At 40.2% G+C, this 27,790-nt stretch overlaps 1 protein-coding gene across 2 annotated transcripts in view; it reads right to left on the reverse strand.

Annotated features, from left to right (window-relative positions):
- tenm1 (teneurin transmembrane protein 1) overlaps positions 1-27,790 on the reverse strand; it is a 181,258-nt gene that overhangs the window by 5,188 nt on the left and 148,280 nt on the right. For both annotated transcript variants that reach the window (XM_088371193.1, XM_088371183.1), the window contains 14 exons: positions 25,052-25,206; positions 23,259-23,342; positions 21,321-21,515; positions 18,557-18,644; positions 17,070-17,266; positions 14,925-15,238; positions 12,988-13,160; positions 11,179-11,423; positions 9,642-9,935; positions 7,392-7,636; positions 5,994-6,136; positions 3,789-4,000; positions 2,657-2,958; positions 977-1,683 (listed from right to left, as the gene is read on the reverse strand). In XM_088371193.1, the coding sequence (XP_088227319.1) occupies positions 977-1,683; positions 2,657-2,958; positions 3,789-4,000; positions 5,994-6,136; positions 7,392-7,636; positions 9,642-9,935; positions 11,179-11,423; positions 12,988-13,160; positions 14,925-15,238; positions 17,070-17,266; positions 18,557-18,644; positions 21,321-21,515; positions 23,259-23,342; positions 25,052-25,206 (3,354 nt within the window). The remainder of the gene's footprint in view (positions 1-976; positions 1,684-2,656; positions 2,959-3,788; positions 4,001-5,993; positions 6,137-7,391; positions 7,637-9,641; positions 9,936-11,178; positions 11,424-12,987; positions 13,161-14,924; positions 15,239-17,069; positions 17,267-18,556; positions 18,645-21,320; positions 21,516-23,258; positions 23,343-25,051; positions 25,207-27,790) is intronic.

The following is a 27,790-nucleotide window of genomic DNA, read 5'->3' on the forward strand; positions in this document are numbered from 1 at the left end:
CACGCCATACTATTTTTTGATGAACTGTTTTTCCCATTGGACTTTCAAATAGTAAATGTACCTCCACTTCTATATCATGTACTGTACTGTCCTCATTCACTACTGTTGGCGCAGCATCAGGAGCAACTGAGCTTTCAGTACTAGTGTATATCTTGCTCAAGGACACTTTAACACAGTCACAAAGGCTGAGAATAAAACCCACAACTTTCAGGTTGGGAGATGATCACTCCATCAACTGAGACATTCTGCCTTTGGTTTGGGGCAGTTTTCCACAAATATAAATACTATGCATCAGTGGGAACGAGTAAAGTCTTTATTTACTATAAGGAGACATATTAGAGAGGAGATCGAGGGCAGCTCAGGAGACCAGTGATTCTCAAGCAGGGTGACATCACAGATCATCATGGGGGCCATCATTCAGTTTCACTTAACTTATTCCAAAAGAATTATTATGAATTAAAATAAATCTTTATTCATCTGTGCCAGGAGCATTTGGTGAAAGGCACAACAAATGCTCTAACCCTAGATGACAAACGGTACAATAAACCTGTGCATCCACCTACTGCCATTCATATTTCATATTCGAACAAAATAAGTCGTGGCTTCCCGCGAGTATATCAGCTGCGCGTTTTTGGTCAATTAAACAAATCCCACACTGAGTGAGTCAATTTGTGAGTAAATGAGATGTGATCACCATTAGTTCCATATTCATGTTATGTGTGACATTTTTGTTTGGTGATGTGCCGTAAGATTCATAATTAAAATTTAAGTGTAATTGGTTCCTTTGGTGAGCAACAGTTGGGAAACAGACAAATGGAAATACAGTAAGTGGAGTAAAATAATGCAGTCTCTACTCGCAGTGTAACAGATTTGTCATTTTGAGCCATGTACCCACAAAGCTTGACCATTGTACTGCAACGGTGAATCTGCTTGAGTGGTTCACATTATCCACAACATACTAGAGTGAGTAGCTCACCTGTTGTAAACTGCGTCACCTCCTCCACTCTCCCCACAGGACAGTTATTTTTGAAGGCGTACAAGTTAAAAGGTCTTGGCTCTTTGCTCAGCTCCGTCCATAGCTCATGGTTGGGTGAAGTCCAGCGACCAGCTAGAGTGTCATAATCCCGCCTTCCCAGGTGGACCAGCCGTGTGAGAGGATCATACAAGCCTCCGTGAAATCCGATGATGAGCTGAAAGTCAGGGTTAGTGTCCTGATAGATTTCTCCGTAGGGGGTGTAGAGGATCTCCTTGACTAGTCGGCCCTTGCTTGAGAAAACGGCCCTTGGTGTCCCCACACTGTCACATGCGACGTAGTACTCCTCCCCGCTGCTCAATTCCATGGCGATGAGGTGACCCTGCAGGTCGTAGTACAGCGACGTGATCAAGCTGCTGCTGTGGTTGTACAAGTGGCTAACCCTGGTGGGGTGTGAAAGGTCCGCATAAAAGAACTGCAGCTGCTCGCCCTGGCTCGTCATGGTGGCCACACGCCGGCCCAGTCCGTCGTATCGGTACCACACGGAGTCCTTGGATGCTCGGTTGAAGACCCGCATCAGGAGCCCATTGGAGTTGTAGTCAAACAGGTCACTGGCTCTCTGACGAAGGAATCCGTCTTCATCCACACTGTACTGTATCTCACCGAGATGAGTGATGCGGTCTCGCTGGTCATAACGCAGCGGAACCAACCTGGAGCCAAGCACACCAGACAATATGCTTACGTTAAATTAAAACAATGAGTCTGTAAAATGTGAAAATTCTGAAAAAGAGATTTTAATTGCCTAGTAGTTGCAGATGCAACATGAGGCCATGAAGATCTTTTTTAAATAGCATAATAAATCATCCTGAGGGTAGCAGTAATGTTAATTTCCTGCTAAACAACTACCAATATCATGCTAGTGCCTGAGGAAAGGTTAGATGCATGCATATTTCAGATTGTAAATGTAACCATAAAAACACTGCGAGTTTATCCAGGTTGTAATAGTTAGGTGCAAAATTGACCTGCTGGAAGTGTGAATGTCAAAATTCATGAGACTGCTGAACAGCTCATGACGTAATCTAGACCAAAACAATAGCTGTCAGCTAGAACTTAAAGGTTTACGTCTTTGCCATAGACTTGAAGAAATAGCACTTATTCATTGTTAAATTAACTGTTTTAAAACATCACTTTGATGGCTACTGGCTAATCCTGTTCTGGGTGTAGAGAGGTCATGTATTGTATCATTACAGACAGTAGTAAAGCAAAACAACGGGTCTCACACACAAACATTCACACCTTTGACAATTCACAGTATTCACTTGGAGGCTTTACAGCAGATCTTTTCTGACACGCATATGCAAGCTTAACCACATGCACAGATAACGTGTGTTTGTGCATGCAGGCATAAGCTTGCGTGCACAGAAACACTTTATCTGTGGTGGAATTATTGTTGTGTCTGAGGGGAAAGAAAGGTCACTTGTCAACCTTGGCCAAAGCAAACCCCAATTACCACATTTTATTTTTTCCGATGCATGGACTACAAAGTAAGTGTGGACATTCTAATGATTTTGTGATTTATGTGTCAGTGACACAGTGTCACTAACAGTAAAGGTTTGTGGAGATGCTTTATCATGGTAAACCGGAAACGGGTGTGTCTAAAAAGCACCACAAATACAGGCTTACCTTGCACTGGTGCCATGACTAAGCAGGTTGATGTTCCCGTTCAGGTCATAGCTATAGCGCCACTGGGGTCGCTCATTGACAGCAGCACTTTGCAGTTGGCTGTCTGCGTCATACTCATAAGTGTATCGTGTCACGTTGCTGTCCACGCCCACCCTAATGTCACAGGTGGTTGTACGTCCCGCAGAGTCATACTGGATGGTCATCCAGTAGGCGATGGATTTGAGAATCTCGTATTGGACCTCCACCACTTGGCCGTATGAGTTAAACACCTTGGTGTGCTTCATCAGATGTGTAGTGATCACCTAGGCAACATCAGCGACATGTTAACCAACCATAGACACTGTAGCCGATAAAATAAGCAAGAGAGAGGATGGATGGAAATCTTTTCAACTACACTAAATTGTCACCATAAAAGGTCCCACCGCATAATATTGCAAAGAAACAAAACACAATGGATAAACCCCAAAAAATGAACCGGTTTGTAAAAGGACATATAGTATGTGAACTGGGGCTATCGCTATTAAATACTTTTAGAATCGATTATTCTATCAATTATTTCATTGATTAAATTAATACGCATGAAACATTATTTTGCATGAAAGTGTATTGCGAAGCCATTTTCCCCGAGATTATTGTTCATTATGTACTCACTGTTGTTTATTTGATATTGTTTGCTGATAAAAAGAAGTTCAAAACATTTAAGCAATTTCACCTGTGAAGGATTAACATACTCAACCAAACTGTTAAACTGATTCTGTTACTGATTTGGTCATTGTCTTCCATAGTAAAAGTACATGTTTGCAAATGACTTATTTTGGTTAAACATAAAAGATAATCAATCTGCTTTCAAAAAGGAGTACAGAAATCAGGGAATAATTACTGTTGAGAGGCTGAAATCAGAGGGTTTGGACAATTTGAAGTCACACAATGGCTCAAAATGATTGCTCAATTACTAAAATAGATGTTGATTATTTGATATCTCTATGGTAACTGTTTTACCCAAAATCCTTTGGAAAGTTCCCTTTTTGACAAGAAATCATAATACGAAACGGTGACATGATTTCAGCAACCAAAACTACAAAGGGCCAAATCATAAATGAAGACAATATTTTGTGACTTCAACATCACTTACCTGGTTAAGGTCATAAAAGATGACACTGAATTTGCCAAACTGCTCCACCCGCCCTGATACGTCAACGTAGCGGTACAGATCAATCGGCAGGGGAGTCTCATTGATGACGGCCTGCATGCTGGTCACTCGAAAGTTATTATAACTGTAGTCAAACCTCGCGTTGACCAATCCCTCTTCACTGAAGCGGAAGATCTGCCGGCTGGTCAGTGGACCTAACCACAGAAAATCACAGGCATTAACAAAATACCCACAAGCAACCAGCTGAGTCTACCTAATCAATTCAATTGACGACGAGAGTTCAACATCATAAACGGCGACATGCTCAGCGCAATCCATTATTTTGTAACAACCCAGGCACCTTGCTGGCATTTCCAGTGCTGACCTTTAATACAGACAGATAATGAAGTCTAAAGACAATCGCCATGATGGGCCAATGTGCTCCTTAATGTCAGAACATCAACTTGACGTTGATGTTGTTGGTCTAATCTCTTGTAAATGACTACCACTCGTTCTCCATTGGGGGGAAAAAAAAGGAAGCCCATTAATGAAGCGGCATTAGGGCACCATTTAGATGACTCTGATTGTACTTAAAATGACTAAGGGCCTGGTTTAGCAGAGTGCAGAGAGCTGGATCATCATTACCTCTATTTTTATTTTCCATATAATATTGAATCCGCACTTCCACAAGTGGGGAAATGGCAGATTTATCCAGAGTGAGTAGTGGGCTTTTTGACAACCCAGGGGACTCATAGTATGCTCCTCTTGCTTTTAAAACTGGCATCTTTCCACTTTCTTTTTGCTCAGTTTTTCTTCTAACACATATCCCTTTTTTTTTGGTTTCAACTTTTCGCTGTCGCCTCTCGAGTTGACAATCACGCCTATCGTCCCCCTCTTTGCGGACATCCGTTTATTCTGCAGAAATAAGGTCAGTTTAAAGGAAGATGGAAGCCTTTTCACAGTGAGAGCAAAGTGATAAACCACACAAACCCACAGATACACCTGCAAACACACGCACTGCCTTGCCCACTGGTGACACCCGGTTTAACTTGTGACTGTTTATCACAGGTTTTCGTGTCAAGTACAGCAACATGTGAATACTAAATAAAAACAACGGTAAGTGTTTTACGTCAATCATCAAAATCTACACATTTAGGGCAAAAAAGGATCAAATTTAATGTCCTGCAATAAGAGAGGAGACAGTCTGGCAAAAGCAGAAAACTAGAACCTCCCAAATCCGTTTGTAATGATTTTCTTATAGTGTTGAAACAATAATATAAGAGTGGAACGGCGCAGGGTGATTGATTATTCTGTCACGCACCCACTGTGATATGTGAAAAAATGATCTTACTTAAAATTTCACAGAGACCTAGCGCTGAGTTTATAAATTGTAATTCTAAACTTTGAGCGATTATTTCCATTTGGGCTGTTTGAAGGTTTTTTTTCTTCTTCCTTTCAATCAAGTATGGTTGTAAGTAAACCACAATTCCTCAAGCCAACCAAGTAACCTCAACTCAAATCAATTTCTAGTACACTTTAACAGCAGCCGTAGATCCAACAAAGAGCTGTACATAAAACACAGTGATCACAACAATAATAATAATAATTTACATATTATCTTTTCATTCAAACATACATTGACATTCAGCATATCGGATGTACAGAGTTTTATAAGCTTCTTGTAAGACAGACCGACCACATACTGTGTGAAACCATTTACAGATGAGAGAGGGGTATAAGATTGAATTCTCCAACAATGAGCATGAGCATGCCAGGATCATAGATGTTGCTGTCCTGAACGCTAAAATTCTAATCTTGTGCTCACAGCATGTATGATGTCACTGATGATTGAAAAAACTGAATTTGAATATAAACACGTGCAGTGTTCTATCAGACAAATAATTGGTCACTTAGCAAGTGTACAGAAAGTACAAATTTGTCACATTTAGTTCTTATCGCCAACTCTTATGTCTGAATAATCTCTTATGAGTCTCGTATAATCATTCCTGTCTGACTGGATGCCAGCCGGCTCTATGTTGGGGTGAAGCTCCGGCCTTTCTTCACACTTTTTACACAATTGTTCTTTCCCCCTCTGAACTTTTGATACCACAGTCGCGTCACATTGCAGATGGTTTGTGACTCCAAAGATGTATGCGCATTGTAAATATTTTAAAGTGGGGCTGAGTGTTGCTTTCAGTGCATGTGTACCTGTCTGCCGGTATCGTATAGAGCTTATAAAGCCGTTGTGGGTGAGATGGATGGTTTTGACGCTGCCGGAGGCCTCATCGTAAGTGAAAGTCACCAGGGTTGAGTCATATGTCACCTCAGACAGACGCGCTGCTGGCGTATACCTTGAAAAACACAATGTAAGACAAAAGTCATTTGAAATATACTTTGCATTACAAACTAATCATGTGTAGCAAAATGTTAATTATATTGCATTAAGTTCTCGGGACATTAGAGGTGGAACGTTTTTTTGAAAACCAACCACAACATTTGGTTCGGCATTCTGTTCATTCAGTTCACACAAACAGTTTCCTGTTTTTTCTCATTAGTGCTACATTAAGATAGCGGCTGTGCGTCACACTTGACTACTAGACATGCATAGTGTGGCCTGCCTTGTAGGCTTCTTCATTTGATTTCATAATGACGTTATTGTTACCTTCAAAAGCATCCGCTAACAAGTCTCATCTCTATTTCAAGGTTCTCATACATAGAACCGATGATTTTGAATCAAAACTGGCTGGAAGTGGCTGTGTCTGTAACTGAGATGTGATTATTACGGAAACTTTGCTTAACTCGAGGACATGGGATGCGAGCATACACCTAGCATGGCCCCATCAGGTTGTAAAACTGGGAGGGATATACACAAACTGTTCCTAAATTCCTAAAGCGTTTACCTGATTTGGATGTAAATACCTTCACATTAAATCTGAAAGTCCGCAGTTAACGCTCATCTTGTTCATTTCAGACACAAGAAAGATATAAGCTGGGAAACACCTTTTTAATAATTCATAAATCAATTAGGTGTTTGGTTTCGCTCCACATGGACAATTCTTCTTTGAACTTTCAGTTAAATGTTCCTCGTAGACTCGAAATGTTTTGCATTCCAGAGGGCCTTCATTTTCTCCAAAACGTGTATTTGCTTCTACAAATGCTTGGTGTTACAAATACCTCTCAAGAGTTGAGATTAAGGAGCAAGTATATAAAAATGAGAAAATCAGGTCTTTATGGCCTTTCAAATCTTGGAAATAGTGATCGTTTTACGAAACTGTCCCTTTCAAGCGAATAAGTATCATGAAAAAGTTAAATGCCAGAACACTACTACAATCAGTCCTCTAGTTATATCATTAAAATTAGATCAGTGGTGGCTGCTGCTGCTGATGATGACAAAGCGGCCCTTTAATCAGTCTGTCCAATCACTGTAATTTGTCAGGACGTCTGACTTCGATGCAAATTGTAGATGACGTGAGAGTGTGTCGACTGTTTTGTGGATCAAACCTTTGGCACATCAAGGCTCTTTAACCTGTTTTGTGTATGGGAGATGGGACCTGACACACCCTGGTGTCATGTGAGCTCATATCTAAGATGTATTACGGTAAGTACCGGTAGATGACACTGCGTCCCGTCCCCAGGTACTGAGTCCTGAGCAGCCTCCCATCCAGGGTGTAGTCTTGCAGGAAGGACGCCAGGCTGTCAGGAGGAGTGTACATATTCCTGTAGTAACCAATGGACAGCAGGGAGTGCAGGTTGTGTTTGGCCATGCTGGGCATCGTGACCGCTATCAGTCGGTCTGTCTGATCGTATTCAAAGACGTATCTCCGTTGGCTGTGCAGAAGTAGCATGACCGACTGCAAGAACACAAGAAGACAAATGTGAGAGTGACTCTCCAATAGGACTGGCCTGCTTTTTTTTTTTAAATCGTTTTTTGGTTTTATCAGCAGCACTGATTGGGATTAGGATTAGACATAGTATAGCAGATATACAAGTCTACATAACATTTAAAGGTATTGTTTTTTTCTCTAATAAATGAGGTCAAGCCAAATTATTCTGAGACATTTTCCTCTGTTGTTGGCAAAAGTCTTTTAGAGAGGGGAGTCAAAAATATAAACAACTGAGACAATGCGGTTGCAGAAGTGTGCAATATAACTCAAGATGTAGCTGTGTATAGAATAAGACAGTCACATTCAGACTCAGATTCAGCAAGTGGGAGTCCGCATCATGACACAGTTCTCTCACATTTCGAATGTTTTCTTCTTTGTAGGACATATGGCACAGTCATATGAAGAAGACTTGTCATTTCTGTCAAACGTTCTATATAGCCAGTACTTCAGTACCACCATAAACGTCTACTGCTCCATTAATGTTGCTGTTGGTCTCTTGGCAGCCTCCCTGACCAATTTTCTTCTTGTCTTTTCATAAAGTTTGGAAGGATGTCCAGTTCTTGGAAACATGACTGATGTGCCATATATTCTCTATTTATTGCTGGACTTCCTTTACTTTGCTCCTTGAAAATTCTTTTTAACAATAATATCCCTCTGATGCTTGGAAGCTCTTTCATCTGCTTTATTTTGACCAAGGTCTGTGCTGTGAGGATGTGATTTAAATATGTCAGGAAAAGCCAAACTAGAAATACTTTGAATGGGGGCAGGCTTCTGACGATTGCCATTTAATGAGTCTGAATGAGATTGGTTAACTCTGAACACAACATATAGTACATATGATATACATCTTATATTCCCCCTCATATTTCATGTTAAGTGTTGAAATGATTTACTGTGATGTGATTTAATATCTGTCATTTGAACAAGGGGGTGAAGTTTTCTGTTCAGTTTTTTTGCTCTCTTTGTTGTGCTGTATTTTGACCAAGGTTCGTGCCATGATGTGACTTAAAAAATGTCAGGAAAAGTCTAAATAACAATACTTTGAATGGGGCCAGACTTCTGATGATTGCCATTTAATGAGTCTAAATGTGATCGGTTAATTCTGAACACAACCTATACATATAACATACATATTATATCCCGCCTTATATTTCATGTTAAATGTTGAAATTATTTACTATGCAATTTAAAATCTGTCATTTGAACAAGGGGGTGTAGACTTATAATTTCTGCTATATTTGTACTTAAAAGGTGTCCTTACATGGCTTATTCCAACACTAAAGTAAAACAAAAATAAATAAACCAAAAAATGCTGTTTTCCTAGTGTTTTATTCACATGGTAGAAGAATTTTATAACTGTTTTCTCTCTCTCTCTCTCTCTCTCTCTCTCCTATTTATGGCTTTCTTAAAATAATGGCCCAATATTATTAAAACTAGATCTTAGCAATTTCAAAAGATTTTGCAATTCATAATCATTAAGCTAAAAATTTAAAGTATAAACCTGACATTGATTATAGTTCATTCAATGAATGCGCTTTCATTAAAATTGATTTTAAGGACGGAAATTAAACGTTAATTTGTCACACTTGTCACAAATAGACATGCTGCTATTCACTGTGATGTCCTCATTGCCAATTAGTCAGTCTCATGCACCACACACATTTCAAGTGTATTAGCAGTACAGTAAACCTGCCTTCAGTCGACACTCTTTCTCTTTTATGTCCAACAAAACCTAAAGTTCAATGCCTTGAGACTGTGGTGTTATGAAATACAACACCCCAAAAGTTTTTTGCACTTTTACTCCAGCACTTTTACTTTTGTGTATTCTTGAGTTACATTCGAAATGTCAAAATGCAAGATGACAAATTTTGCAATCACATTGGCAACTCTCATCATCAAAATGTGTTTTCAGGTAATGAAAATAGCTGAGGATATTCTAATGTGTTTATGAAAGCCAGGACTCAGGTCCTACCCTGTCTATGTATGTGTAGCTCCATATCTTCCCATTGACCCAGGCTCTGGACACCACCTTGTCGTTCTCGTACTTCAGACGTTCAAACCATTCTCCGCGATGGATGGCTGACAAGAGTCCACCTCCAGAGTAGCTGACATTAACTTCAGTGTATTTGCTACTGGGAGACCAGACCACAGGCCGGCCGAGAATATCATACTGGATATGTAGGGTGAACTTTCTGTGGTCATCATAGATCTTCCCCACTCTTGTGCTCTGATCGAAGTCTATGGACAGCAAGTTCCGGTTATGTGCCTGAGAAGAAAAGTCGCCAAAGAGGATAAGCTGGAGGGAAGACAGCCAAAGTGAATAGAATAAAATACAATAATTAGGCAACATTTTAATTTAACTGCAGTATAATCAAAAACCAAAGGTCACAAGACACTGGGATATATAAATCTGTATTATAACTCTCATGATTTTACATAAATCAGTAAAATGACATTTACAGTAAACCGTGTGGAAATGAAATATCCTAATCAATTGTTATGCTTGAAGGGTAATTTTATTCCGAAACTATTATTCTGTTGCAGTCATGCGATGACTGTGAGACTGAAGTGAGGTGTCATTGTGGCATTTGTCAGCATAACGGTTTCTGACAGTTTGTGACTCATTTAAAGAAGTATACTTCATATGAGATGGCAATAATACGGAAGAGGATTAGGGCCAGTAAAGACAAAACAGGAATAGTGACAAATGAACATGCAAAAGACAGAAACCTGTGAGAGGATTCTGACATTATTTTCCTCAGAATTCTCACTTTAAAGTCCGAATTATTTTTATCCTTCACTGGCCCTAATCCTCTTCAGTCCAATAATCACTCAGAACAAAAACATTTTTTTTCCTCAAAATACTTGTCTCTTTGAGTTTGTAAAAGTACTTTAAGTCTGCTGATGCATCTTCTGCTGCATACGAATTCATACTAGTGATAATGGGCCTCCATGACTGAGAATTTAATGCTGTCTTGGCACACATGCATTTTGCAGTTCGCACTCACTTTTTTTTAGACAAAAAGTAGCCACCCCATAGCGCACTCTAATTGTCATGGTAATAGCACAGAGGGTCCAGCACAGAGGGTGAGAAGCGGCTCATTTGTATGAGATAGGGCCATCCCTTTAAAACAGGGTAATTTCAGTAAAACTGTTGCAAGGTGTGCTGTTATATTAATCCTTGGGATATCTTGACTGAAGGATGTCACAAACTGTATTGAGTTGGGGAAAAAAAACATCTTACAGCATGTCTGCGGTCGTGCAAATACTGTACTTTGTCCCCTAAAATGGTGTTAGGATAAAATGGCTGTGATAGCCTTGGCTTTGTAAGACTTCAATGAAATTTGAAATTACATATTTCAACTATATACTAAATGTTTTATCATAAAAGCTTTGGGTGGTTTATAAAGGTAAAATTTCAAATTATTATGTGCCTAATTGTATGTATGGCTTATGTTGCCAAAACCCACACAGAAACGTTTGGCTACTATGGTGATTTAGCGTTTTACCTTCAGTCTGCGTTCATATGTACTGTAGTTAGTCTTGCTCTGCTCCTTCCTCTGCCTCCATTCAATTAGACTGGGGGCGTGGTCACCAGGTAGGCTGATGTTACAGCGGCTGGCGATTGGGCTGACTCCACCCCCAACACCTCCAGGCAGGAAAGGCTCTGTGCTCAGTGACAGCTCCATCCCGCTGGCCAGCGACACAAAGAACGAGCCGTCGGCGTTGACTTTGTAAGAACTCTGTGCATGGTCTAGGTGTCCATATATGGGCATGACACACACACGTACATGTGTATGGACAGACAGACACAACCCCACACACACACACATAGACGCACACACACCCACACACACACAGGAAGCCGCACACACCCAAACCACACAAGCACGCAATGGAAATGTGCAATAATGTGAGAAGGAAAAAACATTAGTATGGGCTGTTCAATAAACAAAAAAAGAGCTTTAAAGCCACAGTCAGTACAACGAATGTAGATACAGGAGAACCCCGGATCACGACACTAATTCGCTAATAAACTGCAAAAATGGCATTAAAGCCACAGTCAGTGCAATGAATATAGATACAGTAGAACTCCAGATGTCAAGTCTAATTTGTTCTAGAAGAAGTGTCGCGAAGCAAAGCCGTTGGCTTCCGAAGGAACAGTCCATAAAACTACAAAAATCAACAAAAGTACAGTAGAGCAAAAGCTTGCATCTATTTTAAAGGCAAAGGGTTCAAACTGTGGGAAAAGTAGCAGTTTGCAGTCCGGATATTCTGGTTCTTGTTTTAGAAGGTGCAGATCTCTTTTGACTTTTATATGACAACTGTTTCTTATGTTCAGGATACGTTACTCTATTACAGATTTGAGATTCCCTCACGACTATTCAAAGTCCAACAGGTGAATGTTTCCGCAGAAACCTTTGGAAATATGATCGTGAAACAAACACTTCACACTTTGCAGCATTGGGGGTGGAAGGTGGTCTCCAAGGGCCCATCCACAGAGGCCAACATTACATAATCTGCAAGTGAATCATTTTACAGTTAATTTTAAATGTAATTTGCGTGTGCTCATCTCCTACATGTACATGCCATTCCATCTCTGTGCTGAATTTAATATGAGAAGAGCCGCTTTGATAAGCTGCCAGTTCGCTGCGTTCTCTCTCACAACGGCGCAAACTCCCTCTTCTATTTGCACTAGGCTTGCAAAATCACAAAAGAAACAAAACTCCACTCATGTGCAGTTAGATTGACCCTTAGGTATTTTTATATGACTGTCAAATGTCAAAATGGGTCATATTTGACCCAAGCGGTATGTTAAGGTCAAAGAACTATTAAATTCATACATCGTCTTTATAGAGAAGGATAAATCCTCTTTCACTATTGTGGCACCCAGCATAGGCAGACAGAAAAAGTGAGCAAAAACAGAGGTCATATCATCTAAAGCTGAAAAAAATAAAATCGCTTTCTTGCCATTTGCCAGCCATAAATGTTTAAACATCATTTATAACTTCACGGGCTCCCTTTCTTACAGAGCTATGAATGTGTGGCCGAGCCCCCGATGACTCATAAACACCTTTGCAGCATATTGGTGTAGACGAAAATGGGGGCAGATGCATGAAGTCAGCCTATTGCATCTGCCCCCATTTTATGCTCTTTCATATGTCAGCCATATACAATAAATGGAACATTACATCTGTAGCCCTGTATTTGGTTTCCTGTCTGCTACTCGCCTTTCTTACGTTTCCGTGATTTTTTTACCTGCGAGGAAAGAACATTTTTCTACAAGCCTGGGAGCACAAAGTGCAGAGTTACTATACCTCGTTTGAATGTGTAGATAGTGTCACTGGCAGACAGGTTTGTACTGGTGACAAAGTTCTCACGGTTGGATGCTTCGACCTCAACCCTCGACCAGCGATCTAGGTTGCCGTGGAAACCGCGCACATCACCCGTCGGGAGGGTGATGTTGGTCACGCGGCCTTCGTTGTTGTAACTACAAGAAGAAACACAAAGGCGATGATGGACAACCGCTCACAGGCAGATGCGACTGTGCCAGTTAGACAATCGAACAGGCATACATGCGCACACAATAACGCCTCACTTCCACACATTCAAGTGTCAGCTTTGATTTATACAGGCAATTATCCAGCTGTGAGATGGTAAATAATTCAGACTGATGTGTGTGCGTACTCTTATCTTTTAAAGTGAATAAAGAGAAAATTATTCAGGTAAACTGTCACTAATCTCATAAGGTAACAAAGTACATAAACATATTACTTTTGTGAGGCAAATTACAAATTCTCATGTATGTGGACATGACTTTGCCATTTATATTTCTGGCAACTTTTGCACCTCAACGTTTTGAAAGTAAAATGCTTTCAATATTTGTACTTTGATACATTTACCCAAACATTCATTACAAAATCAAATTGGAAGAGATTGTTTGTTGACCTACTGCCGAAACAGTAAACTGCTGACTGCTCTATCTGATGGCTAATCTTACAAGGAGAAAAGTAATTTGTTTTTCTTATTTTTAAATTCTATATGAAAGGCACACTGTTGTTGGAATTAGTGAGTGTTTTGCAATTGTTCGCTTCAACAAAGCTTCAGCAAAAACAAAACCAACAAAAATAAACCTCCAATGGCTGGTTGTTTAATGTCGTAAGATGTTTGAAGCAGAATCGCTCTTCACAGTTATGAGGTGATATTGTAAACAAACGGTGAAAAGTACCGGTAGCGCCACTAATTTCCACCAATAAATATCGGAACTTAAAAAGCTATAATTGCCAATTCACAGCACCATTTTGCTCAACTCAATAGGATATTTTTTGTCAGTCTCTGTGAGGCCACTCGCAGTGGTTGGTCCACAGTTGACTATTGAAATCAGAAGCGGCAGTCAGGAGTGATTAGTCTGGCTTCAGAACTGGACCGTCACGTCAATATAATTACACGCCAATGTTGGCATAATGGATAAACCTGTTGCTGAAAAAAAACATATATAAAAAATGTGTTAGCTGGAGTTTAAATACATTTAATAGCTTTTTTTTTTTTAACAATATGTTTAATTAGTACATTTGGCCACAACAGCTCAGACACCTATTTCTATCTGTCATATTTTGTGCTTCGTGTGCCACACATTTTCAATGAGAGACATGTCTGGACTGCTGGGAGGCCATTCGACAGTAGTACAAACATGTTTACAGTAGATCTAAGCATACTCATAGTTTGCCACTCATGGATTTGCACACTAGCAGAGATTTTAAAAATACTTTTGTTTTTTTGGGTCAAAATTTCACAATATTTTTAATGCATTTCAATGTTTCTACATAAAATGGCACATAAGAAGTATGTTACTGTCTGTGTAATATTTGATCCCTAGGAGAGATTACAAAATACATTTTGGACATTTTTAGTCAAAGGAAATGAAAGAAAGAAAATGCAAGTGAGTGCGTGATCAGCATACTTGAGCAATCTTCTTGTTGAATGACAATTGCGGACACAAACATAGCAGCAAAATTGCTCTCATTGTACATGCATGCACTTGAGCGGCAAGAGGGTGAACGTGATGAGAAATATGCTTTGTGTGTATTTAGGACACAAGTAAACTTACCAAATGGCCGATTTAATTCATCATTCTTAAAATTACTATTACTGATTTTAGAGATGACTTTTGTTTCAATACGTTGTGCATCTTGGTTAAAAGATGTACATGTGTACGCATGGGAACTGAATGATGACCAATGAGTGCAGAACTTACTCGTATACAGTGGTCCAACTGTTCTCGTCACTCTTGGTTGCTAGGAGACCGGTGTTACCATGGTAAATGATGTGGGCGATGTCGTGACCCTGTGCGGAAATCTTCCTCAGTGTTCCGCTGTTACTCAGAGACAACCGGTACACTTGTCCACCAGGTAGCGCCAGCCAGAGTGGTACACCGTGAGCATCTCTCTTCACCTGGAGTGCATGAGCATCACGACCTGTCACTGTAGATAGCAGGCCATCCCTACCATAAGAAAAGTTGTACAGGTAGTGGCCGGTGATCAGGTGCTTAGTGTACAGGTGTGAGCCATTCTGTTGAAGAAAAAGGGGCACACATACTTTGGTCACAATCAAATTTCTGTATCCTATCATGTATGAACTAGCCACCACCCCGTTTCAAGTAAATACTCAATGATAGGTGTAAATCATCAGTCAAAATAATCATAAACATACATTTACATAAATTTCACAATTTCAAACTTGTGCCTTTAAAAAGAAGCATAATGTTAATGTTCATTATTGTTATTGTAGTGGCATGAAATTGCACTGAATCATAATAAAGATAATCATAAAATATAATCATAAAATACAATTCCCTCCCTCCCTCCCTCCCTCCCTCCCTCCCTCCCTCCCTCCCTCCCTCCCTCCCTCCCTCCCTCCCTCCCTCCCTCCCTCCATCCATCCATCCATCCATCCATCCATCCATCCATCCATCCATCCATCCATCCATCCATCCATCCATCCATCCATCCATCCATCCATCCATCCATCCATCCATCCATCCATCCATCCATCCATCCATCCATCAATTTTTAACAGAGGTCTGAACTCCAATGAGTGATATTCTATTGGAGTTCTACGAAATAAAATGTAAATTCTACAGATTACTAACATATATCAAATATATCTAACAGTGACTTGACTGAGAATGGCTCATTTTATTTCACAGAGAGCTGCTTCTAGGAGCTCTGTGTGTACAGATAACGTCACAACAGCTCGATAAAATTAAATGCATTGAATAATTAAAATTCATTTTATTTTTTACAGTACATAAGCCTTAGATGCAGTCACAATCTTTACTGTGTCTCTCGGTCAATGGGCAAACCACTGTCGTCAGTTACACTTAACTACTTGTTTATGTCATACATTTTATTTACCTCATAAATACAGCACTCAAAATTTCCAAATTTAAGTCCTTAAAAGTTTTTTTAATACAGTTGTATAACTAAATAAATTACCAAAATATTTCCCGTTTAGGGGCTCTTGATATTGTTTTTGCTTGAGGGTCAGCTGTGTCTGTCTGGGTTGCCAGGCAACAGAGCAAAGCGCTCCGACACAGGTCTGACAGCAGGAATCGGCAGTGCAAGAAGGAAATCAAGAAATGTACATTACTTGCTCATCACATTATTGTTCCGTGATTGTGTCCTCCCACACTGAGACTGCAGGCCTCTTAGAATAATTTGTTTGCAGTGACGAGAACACAGCATGGAATAGTATCCCTTTCTCACAATGACCTCTGTACCCAAAGATGCTGGAGTGGATGCAGACCATTTTTTTCAAATTTCCAATTTTAATGCAGTTTCCACAAGAGCAAGATCTCTTCCTCATAACGACCTCTGACCCCGGACAGTCCAGCATTATTATATGACTCTCCCAGAGGCCACATTCCATTTGGCAGAGGTGCATTTTGTTTTTTTTTAAAGACCCACTTTCAGTGAGCTTCTAATGAATCGAAAGTGTTTTCCTGTGTTTCGATTGAGATTGTGTTACTAAAATCTGTGATTTCTTCGCTGTCACAAGACTAAGACAATACTAGATTTAAACAAGCTATTGATCATTCCTTCTTTTTTTAATTTCTATGACAATTCACTTTTAGACATACATATACTGTGCATGTCACTGCCATTGTTCAATGATTAGTGTTTTACTATTTCATATGTTAACTTTGATTGGTGTATTCAAACCTAAGTTTTTCAATTTTGACTACAACTAAATAAGCCTGGGGTCAAATTGAACCCAGAGAACACCAAGAGTTAAGTACCACACAATAAATACGCAATAATGAAAAGTAAGTCTTAAAAATTAGATGCACAACAGCATGAATGGTCGACATGTTTGATTCCCACCATTAGGGTCTGTGTACCTGGCTGAAGAGATAGAGCTCCTGGTCAAGGGGGGAGCTGATCTCAACCATTCCAGCCGGGCCAGGCTGAGGCTTGTTGGGGCTGACAGCTCGGATCCGAATATTCCCTAGATCAGCAATGTACAATGTGCCATTGGGGCCCACAGCCAGAGAAGAAGGAGCTTTGAGGCGAGCGTCACGAGCGTAGCCGCCGTCACCTAAAAAAATGACGCGGAATTTTGAGTTAGTATCACAACAACACATGGAAGCCACCCTCATAAATACTAATTCTTCTTTCGAGAAGTAAACATGGATCCAAGTTAGCAAATAATATTTCATGGTGTGACTACAGCAGGACTTGGACTCCACTAGGTACTCAATGGTCTGGATCAGAACAGCATGATGCTGACTAAATACGTTCATGTGTTGTGGCAAGACAGTAGGAAAAAGGCTTGGTGAAGTCCTTTAAATGTAGTCAGCAGGAAGCACAGAGCCTCTAGCGGGCCAGTGCAGCCGTTGGGATGGTGGTTTACCTTTTAACAGCATACAGAACCTACACAGCTTATTTTGGGGATGCATGCTGGCGTTCAGAGACAGAGACTCTGTGAGTGTTCGTGGTGAGGACATGGAAACGGAAAGCCTCTGAAGAGTGTAATCATCAGTTAACAGCAAGACATGATTGGAAATATGCAAAGCAAAGCTCAAGAAAAAAGAAAGTGTTACAGCCCATTGGCTTGTGGCATGAGAGAGACTTCCCTTTGCTTTGAAAAGGTGTGGGGGGGGGGGAATGACAGCTTTTTATGAGCTGAATTAAATGATAAAATCACATCCTCTGACACTTACAATGGAAAGCATGGCCTAACTGACAAAAAAACATCTGCTTATTTGTTTGGTCCTTTTCTCAACCTTTTATTAGATTTCCGTTGGCCTGCGATGATGTGCCAACCTGTTTAAAACCTTCATCTGTTATAGCTTTTCGTTCGCTGGCCATAAAATGATTGGATTGGAAAAGCTTTTCTCATATTGGTTTAGACTGATTCAGGTGAAGGTCTTTGCAAAGGGGAGACAGCCACGCGAATACAAATACTAAAAATAAGTATTGCACAAACATACACTACATGTGTAACCAAGACAAGTTCAATTTTAACACAGCCTTAAATCTCCCATTGCAGTCATGTTCACACACCAAGGTCATTGCCAAATCTTGTCAAAGCTCAACTTTCACTCAAATCAGTTAGAAAAAATAGCAGAAAGATGTAATTACTCTTTTAAGAGCAATTGATGACTTCAATTACTGCTCGTCATCAAGCTTTTAAATGTCCTTCTAAACCAAGAGATAATTTCAAGTGCATGTTTTTCTTAGCACTGCAAGCCTATTAGACATTATCTAATACGATCACATTATGATAGCATAACATAGTGATGTGGATGTGGGATGTGTTTTGCGTGTGCGTTTGTGTGTGTGTATGTGTGTGTGTGTGTGTGTGTTTGTGTGCCAGATATCCTACCAGAGAAGCAGTCACAGTTGGGGTCTATCTTGCAGTCACAGTCCGTAGGAGCGCCAGAGATAACAGATATCTCTCCATTGGTTGACACCTGTGTAGTGTTCAAAAGTCCATGTCATGCAAGGCAACAAAACAGACCAATACTAATGCTATTGCGTATAATCTTGCCAGATAATTTTGAGTTTACGGAACAACTGACTATGTATAAATGTAAATCACACAATTATTAAACATAAATCACACAATCCTTGTGGCCATCAAATCCTTCCTCAACAACATTAAATATATTATATATAAATACATATCTGGTATTTTTATGAATGCTTACTATAGATAAATTGACTTATTTTTTCAACAATTTTAATTTCGGTTATATCAAATGGTATATGCAAGAAAAACATGTTCTTTAGTGTTGTTATTGTTGATACACTTAATTGTTGAGCTGATACAAGTCAGCAGCGTATAAGCATCATTTGAAATAGCTGCAAAAAGCTCTGTGTTTATCTTAACGGGTACCTTTGCTGCTATGCACATTTAGTGCTCAATTTAGGCCTTCAACTCACGATACTTTCATCAGGGGTTCGATTCAAAGAGACACAGCTGATTTCAGATGTCTTGTCACTTGACTGTGATCAAGGCTTCAAAACTATGCCCTCTACATGGAACAAGAACTCGCAATTGATGCTTGTCACGGTTTGCTCGCTGTCTATTCCGTGAGTGCGCTCAGAAGAAACATCCTGTGATCGTACAGAGTCGTGCGTCTGTGTGGGAGACAAATTGAGTGGTTTGCCCAAACGGTTTCAACCAGCAGGGGTGCTACTGATTGCGTGTCACGTACAATTTCTTTCTGAAATAGATACTTGTGAGTTGTGATAGGCTTCATGTCACCTGCGACCCACGTAAGGAAAAGTGCAATAGAAAATGGATGGATAGATTTTTTTTGTCATCCATAATAATGTAGAACTGTATTGAGGGTTTTTCAAATACATTTTCAATTCCTACTATGTATGTAAAATATTTGTTTGTGTGTCATTGTTCTTGTATTGGCTCTATTTAGACAGCCCTGATGAATTGCTCAGTGAGTGTACAGGCCTATTGGTCACCTGATTAAATTCATACATCATTTTTAATCAGTTCTCAATTCCCATGGTGTATCTCATAATGCTTCAGTGCAGTGCGTGATGCCCAATTCACATTTTTTATTGAATCAAATGTGCACACAAAACCTGCCATCATGTCCAACAACTTGGTCCTTATATGCTCACCGGTTGCCCAATTACCAAAATGTGTCCCCACCCAAATACTGATGCCCAAACATCATGTTTGGTGAAAAAGGATCAGTGCCAAATGTTAAGGTTGACAAATTATTTTGATCGTATGATTATGTTGGAATTTAGACTAAATTATTAACTTAAACCTTTCACCTTTCCTTGACTCTGGAAAGTTTCCACATTCAGTTGTTAAAACTTTCCAAATGGTGTGGAAACATTCTTGCTTAATTAGTTATCTAAAATGCTCCACTAGTTTCTGTTTCCACAACCTTGTAAAACAAAGAGCTGAGGCCCTCTGCACTGATTAACCAGTTGCTGAGGTGACCACTTGTCCATTCTCACCCCCCACCCTGCTTTCTCTCGAGAAATATGATCTTGCAAGAGGCCTAAGTCAGACTACTTTTCGATCACCTCTGTATGCTACAAGGTGACGAAGGTTTTCTCCACTTGCAAGTGCTAAAAGGCAAACTGTCTCCAGTGTGATTCTCGCAAAGAAGTTAGAGTGAACACCACTCTAACACCAGGTGCCTTTTTTTTTCCCACCTGTGAGGAGCATATCTGCTGCGAGCTTGGAGTTTGGAAGCAACAAACAACTACCACCATTGTTTTAATTATTTGTCATTTGATCTCATATGATGTATTATTATTTGTGTTTTTGATCGCATGGAACTCAGCATTGATGAACCAGATCAACACACACTTGTTTTTTACTGGCTTCAGACACATCCAGTGATGAGCACAGTCCTGTTGATTAAATTGCTATTTTTTTAAGTTACTGTTACTTGAGTTATCTTTCATGAAAATTTCTTGCTCTGGTAATCGGGAACACCTTTAGACTTACAGTAGCGGAATCACGCCTCTCACATGAAGCAATTTACTGTGGTGAAAGAAGTTTGCGAACAAATATTGTCGGCGCTCTTGAATGCAACTCATGTGTGAGAAGTGTTGCAAAATATGTTCTATTTCCTTGTGCTGTGAAAATTGTGCAGAGAAATTGTCGCCTGTTTTGCAAAGCTATATTTATTAGACAATCCATCCATCCATACCAAATGAAAATAGTAATGTTAGACACATTTAAATTGGTTTGTTTTGTTAAAATAATTCACTGTAATGTATCATTGCAGAAAGACAAAGGTCTGTTGGAGGGTGTTGAAGGTGAAAGGCAAAGTGAAGTGTGAAAGGCAACAGAATCAACATGTATTGTGCGATCTATACCGGATGATGTTTCCTCGAGCTTTTTCGCTGCTAGACTCAGAATTCCGGGATTACTGATTTGCTGGTGCTCAACTTTTCAGAAGTTTTAAGATGTAGGAAAAAGTGTATTAGAAAAAACAGAAAGCTTTTAAATGAAAGGCTGCATAGTTTTTTAGCTTTATGACTTCTCTGCATGAGCATTACATCATTACTTGACAGAAAAAAAATCTCGAGTACTCTATAAGAAGACTGTCAAAGCACGATGAATTTGAATGAATTGAGAGTTGACTTGATAATGTGACCTGCTGAATGCGATTGATGCGCCTCTCATCAGTCTCAGCGATGTACAGGGTGCCCAAGTGTGACATGGCGATGGCTTTGGCTGCTTCCAAAGTGGCCCGGACCGCAGCTCGGCTCATTAGATGGTGGTCAATGCCTGGCACCTGGCAGTGGATGGGCCGGCCGGCGATAATGCGCACCTGAAGAGTTTCTGATACCTGAAACCATACCATACCGTTCATGTGTTAGCCATGAAAAACAGGAGTACAAAACACTCCATACACACAAAGTATGTTGTAGGTCAATTTTGACCGAGATTATACTTATCCATCAAATGATGAATGACTAATATTTTCAAAAGTATTAGCAGGCTGTCTGACATTCAAAAAGGGATGATGAACCTTTACCCGAAAGGGGAACTGCATTTTTATTTGTGACATTGAAGGTACTTGCTTTTGCAGATCTCTTTCCTGTGTCAAAGAACCCTCTGACCGCTATCTGATCTCTGTCCCTTATGTTTAGTATGAATATTCTAATTTTGTCCTACTTTTTAACCCTTTAGCGTTTTCTCCATGACCCTTCTAAGACCGACCTGTGGCGGGAATATTCTCTGAGCTACCTCTTGAACACTGTTGGGACTGTTCCAAAAATACTACACACACTCATGGTATGTTAAGTATCACAGTTTAACGATTACCACCATTCTCACTATTTCTTGATTTACCACACACTGGTTTCTTCGAAATCAATTTTAGTGGGCATGGGTCAAATTTGATCACCCGTCACCAAATTTCCAAAAAAGTGGAAAAAAAAAGCATGCATTTTAGGCATTTAGTGTAATGATTAGGCTGTCACTCAGACACATTTTGTAAGGTTTTCTTATGATGGTATAGTTGTTCTACACTTTCAAACACTTCCAAGTTCATTTAGGCAGTCAGTGCCTTTCTACCCTTGATGTGTAAACAATTGAACATAACGCATGTCGTCCTGAGTACTCTGTCTCCCTGGGGCTGGGCGGCCCGGTAGGCTCTGTCTCTCCATCTATAAGCTGCAAGCTGTTCCTGGTGCTGAAATACCTCGATGATGATGCTCTGTTCTCATCTGTGTCATGTCTTTTCATCATCTTTTTAGACTTTAAGTGCTTTAACACAAGATGTGGAGTGTGGATAGCGCCCAGGAAAAAGAGGGGCACAGACGGCGGTCCGATGGATGGGATTTATTGTGTTTTAATTCCTGCTCGTGAAGCACATTGTGTTGCTTTTTATTTAGTATGAAATGTACCATATCAATAAAGTATTGATGAATCGTCTCATAACTGCAAGAAAATAAAAATCTGTTGGGGTACAGTATCTGATGGGGGATCTGACTCCAAGATTATTCCAACAACTCTGCGGCAGTTACTTGGTACAAACATTTGTTTATTAGTTGCTTGCTGATGTTAGACAATGATATTATTTTATTACACATTATTAGGATGTTGATTGTGTTGTTACAAATGTATTTGACAACTCAAGAGTTGCTAAGAGATAACCAAGCACATTCAAATAATGGGTCACAGCTATAGTCACAATGTTGTTTTACCATGGAAATGTTGCGTGATATTTACTACAAGATCGTCTTGTCTGACACCATTTCTATTTTCCATGAGAGGCACTACTTTTGGCAGACATGTTTTTCTATAAAAAAGTGAGTGACACACAAAAGAACAGCTTTGGGAATGACGGTCCTATCGCATCTCTTCTTCAGCAGAGAGCAGGATTTTCTTGTTACTTGTATCATTCACTGAATATTGATATTGTGACAACAAGACAGTTTGCGTAAAATAATTTTCATCGCTGCAGCAAACAGAATCAGTATTTATCTACCAGAAAAGCACGTGGATGCAGAGGAACGAGATTAGGAATATAAATATTGGCGGTTTGCAGTGTACACCGCGCATGCATGAGTGTGCGCGTGTCTACCTGTAACACAATGTTGTTGTCCAGGATGTAAAGGGAGTTGTCCAGAGGGTTAATAGCCAAGTCTGTTGGCCACTCCAGACGTACCTGCACAAGCACACAAAGGAAATACAGTTTGTTTTTATATTCATACATGAATCAAATAGCCTTGGCAGTGGCAGTGACCCTTAAGTGCTAGGTACAGGTGATACAAATAATATCTGCTTAATAACATAGCATTTGGCTGCCTGGCCCTTCCCGCATATGCAAAGGTCACCGTCAGGCAGGGAGCATTCCTTGTGTTTATTCAACAGTCACAACTGCTCATTTCGACTGTGATCCAAATGTCAGCCAATAACCATGATCCGCACATTCTAAAAAAGCGCACCCTGCTTACTAACTCTGTGGGGATCAAAGAAAGACAAAACGAGACTAGAGCCACCCACATTGCAGTTTCCAGCTCGCACCCAAACACACAATAAAAAAATAAAAAAACAAGGTCTTTGTTTGAGGAGATTTGTTAGAGGGGAAAAAGAGGTGATTGATGACTGTGGAGTGGGATTGGTAAATAAATGGATCATGCTAAATTGCTACTGACATGTCCAATTATAGGCTCTGTCAAATGGGAAAGAAGAGGTTTCAGTCTAAAATCCCATTTTAATGGGTAGAGAAATTAATCAAGCAGGGCTCATCCTGTCTTGAGACAAAAGACGACAAATACCAGATCTCTGTTCATGATACTGAGCTTTTCAGTAATGGCAGGCAAATGCGGCTGCATACAAAGAGTCAGGTCTGAACAAGTTGTGTCAAGAACAGCTCAAAGTTTGGTCAAAGCATTTTGGTGTTATTGTAAGAAGTCAGTGCTGAACTGATTTATTCAAAAGAAAGTTTTGACATCCCAACAGGACGGACATGGACATTTCTTTTGCCATAAAATCGGGTGTTTTTACTGACATCAGATGAAGCACTGGCGAAGACTAGGGTTTCAAGTGCTAAGGGTATATCCAACAGATTATTCATTCAAACATCAATGGGCAATCATCTAAATAAGGTGGTTTCACAATTTTTTTACTTTTGCTTGAAGATTTGATTTAAATTCATTCTGCACTTTGAATCATGTTAGCAGTTGTTGGTTGGCAGCACACTGAACAGTGTGTGGGTTGGCAGATATTTCAGAACTTTGCAACCATTATCATGAGTAGTCTCTCAGCAAAAATTCACTACCACTGAATTTTTATACCTTGCTACACAAAACATCACGTGTTTTAATTTAAAAGTCAGTTTGACTTTGCACAAAACTCGTGCCAACAATCTGCTGTTTATTTGGCATAAATTAGCATAGTGGTGTTTGTCAAGTTAAACAGCTACATAAGTTGTGATCAATATTGCTGCCAGTTTGAGGTCAGTGCCGTTTACAAGAGCAAACACAGATGGAGTATGATGACAGTCAGATGTGCTGCAGAGGATGATGTCTAACAGGAGGATTGAACTGGCCTCTTTAAAGACACGCAATTGCGTCTCTAGGGTCACCTGGCCTAAGCAGTCATACCCAGAGTCATACACATACCCAGGAACCTTCGACTTTGTACCTGTGTGTGTGTTTGTGCAGAGATCGCACTTCATCTATAATTCATCTGCAGCTCTAATAGGCCTGACATAAGTCAGCAGTGTGATCTGAAGGCTGGCTGATCAAATTAGGTGCTTTTGGTTTTCACAAGACTCTCTCTCTCGCTCTCTCTCTCTCTCTGTTCTAATTTTTCATCCATATTCGGTTGTTTTTAACCCAGCATTTTTAACACTCACAGTTAGGCACTCACCTGGTTAATGTCCATACGTGCATCACAGCTTAGGGGTTGCGTTGACATCAGTCCATTGGAGCCAATCATGGTGGACAGCAACCCCCTTTCATTAATCTTCTGAATGGTGGTGCCATCAACAAAGTAGACAACACCCTTTTTATCTACTGCAATACCTAGTGGGTGAGAAACAGAGGCAAAATTACCTTTAAAGATGAGACGAGAACGGGGATAAGAAAGCAAAAATCAAAAAGGAGAAAAGCTGAGAGGGCAGGAGTGAGTGAGACAAGATGGGTAGAGACAAGCAAGGATGGGACTTCTGAGCATGCATCCAATTCAGTTAGACATTCAGCTCAGCTAGTGACTGTCTTATCAAACGTGCTGCACTGCAGAAACGTAATTATATTTCCATCCCAGAGACCACTAAAGGGATTAGAACAATACAACTGCAGGAAAAGCTTATTTGTCACATTAGATGCAAGCAGGGTGCCTCAGTGAACTTTTGACATTTGATGCTTGCAAATTTACATCATAGATGTTCACCCACAAAGTATGCAGACATATTTTTCCAACAATACCTAGAAAAACTAATGCGTGTGTGTGTGGGCGTGTTTTCCTATGAACAGTGTACACTTGAAGTCTCCTTGCAGTGAGAGACTGCAGCAGGAAGCAAGAGCGAGGCAAGTCGAGGTATTAAAGGTCAGGGCAGACTATGAATCATCTGTAATGGATGAGAAGCGACCTCCCCGCACCCCCACCCTCTCCCATCTCATCTTCATACACAAAATGGGCCTTGGACTCAACTCCTCAGCAATATTCCTCTCATTCTGCGCCTCCATGATAGCTTTCACTCCACATCGGCAACAATCAGCCATATTTCAGAGTTCCTTGGCGCAAGTTCAATTTATGCTGCCCGATGATAAGCCACTTAAAAATACATTTTGGTTATGGTTTATCATTAAGTTATGGCAAACGTTATCCCTCGTCCTTTATCACACTCATGCCCCAAAGGACTAAACAGACAATGCATATTTAGATTAAATTAAGTTATAATCAATCACAGAACTAATTATGCAAAAGAGGAATTTGGGGGGAAAAAAATCCAGCAATGTGCAGATTATGAATGTGAAGATGTGCTATTCTCGCATGAAGAAACAACACATACAAAGAAACAGCAGATACAAAATTTACATTATTTCAAAAGATTCTTTAAGGAGAGATCAATCTTTTAAAGGATTATAAAAAAAAACAATGGTCAGCAATTTTGTCCTCCTCCAACTCTGTCAGTGGACATAATGCCATAAAGCATGACATTGATATCGTCATTATTGGAAAATATGTTTTCTACATTGATATCAGTATTGAAAAAATGTTTTCTGCCTATTCCTTCTGTCTAATTTTACTACAATGAGAAAAAACTTCTGGAATCCATATTTTTCATATTCCTTACCCATTGCTCCAGAAAATTGTTTTAGATATGTTGTTTCTACCAACCACCATTAATCAAAATGGTTACAATTATAAGACCCCTGCATCAGATTTTGATAGTCGTTAGCAATATTGCCTCACAGAACAAAGTTATTTCCTGCCTGGACTCAGTCGATTTCCAGTTGGGCTGCGATTAAACCACAATTGACTGATCGGTTGATTATTGTAGATTAAGCTATGTCAAACAAACACGAGGACTCTTTTCATTTGTGGTAATGTTCATGTGCTTCTATCTCTGTGTTCCGACCCAAAAGTGCTTCATCCCTCCGTTGTCCATGATTAGTGCTTCCTCTTTACATTCCTTGTAACATTTCTCCTTTTATTGGTGTGACTGGGTGGGCTCTTCATGTTGGTGGAGGTGTTTACTCTGTCACTTAATGTGTTGCACGCGTGTGTGTGTGTGTATGTATTTATATGTAGCAACAGAAGGGCTCGGTTTCTGTATACTTGTTGCCTTTTTGTATTGACTCTTATTTATCCCTATAAAAAGCATGTTGTGCTGCATTTTTAATGTATGAAAGGTGGTACATAGTTAATATAATTTGATTTGATTTGAAATACAATCAAGGAGGATTTACATCCATCCTCCTTGCTCTCAATAGCAGCAATCTAAGTTCGCAATCAATACATGCATGGTCACATTGATGAAAAACAGCGCAAGGCCAACATTGACATGTGCTCTCAAGCCGGCAACTGTGGGTTGTAAATTGCACTGCTGGAGAGGGGACGTGGGCATGGGAAGCCACGGTCAATGTGTGTCCTTCTGAGGCCAGGGGACCTTCTGCTCCCTTCATCTTCCCTCTGCCACAGAGAAACCACCCACATATCCTCACACCTGCACTCTTTAATTGCCCCAATCTGCCAAAACAGCCTGACCCAATCTGGTTCCATGCATGTCTTTTGTTTTTCTGTATTTCACAAATGTATCAAATCATTCAATAATGTCAAGGTCCCCCGCCCCCTAACACACACACACTTTCATTCTCACCGACTTTGCCATTTCTCCTACTGTCAACTGGCATTATGTAAGGGGGACGTCTCAACTTACTACTTCCAGTCCGGTTCGGTCGTTGACCTTCTCAGTATCCGCTGGAATATACCGCAGCTTCCAACACCGGCGCTGCATCACCACCCAGACTTAGCTTGCCTGCCTCGCTGGTGCTACATCCACCGCAAGTCCCGTAGATATACCCAGCACAACCATTTCAGTTCAGTAAACGTCACTTGGTCCACGTTCTGTCCCCCTCCCAGATACATCGACTAAAAACCACC

This window comes from Syngnathus floridae, chromosome 1 (assembly GCF_059516105.1).
Source record: "Syngnathus floridae isolate MCC-2025c chromosome 1, RoL_Sflo_1.0, whole genome shotgun sequence".
Taxonomy (NCBI): domain Eukaryota; kingdom Metazoa; phylum Chordata; class Actinopteri; order Syngnathiformes; family Syngnathidae; genus Syngnathus; species Syngnathus floridae.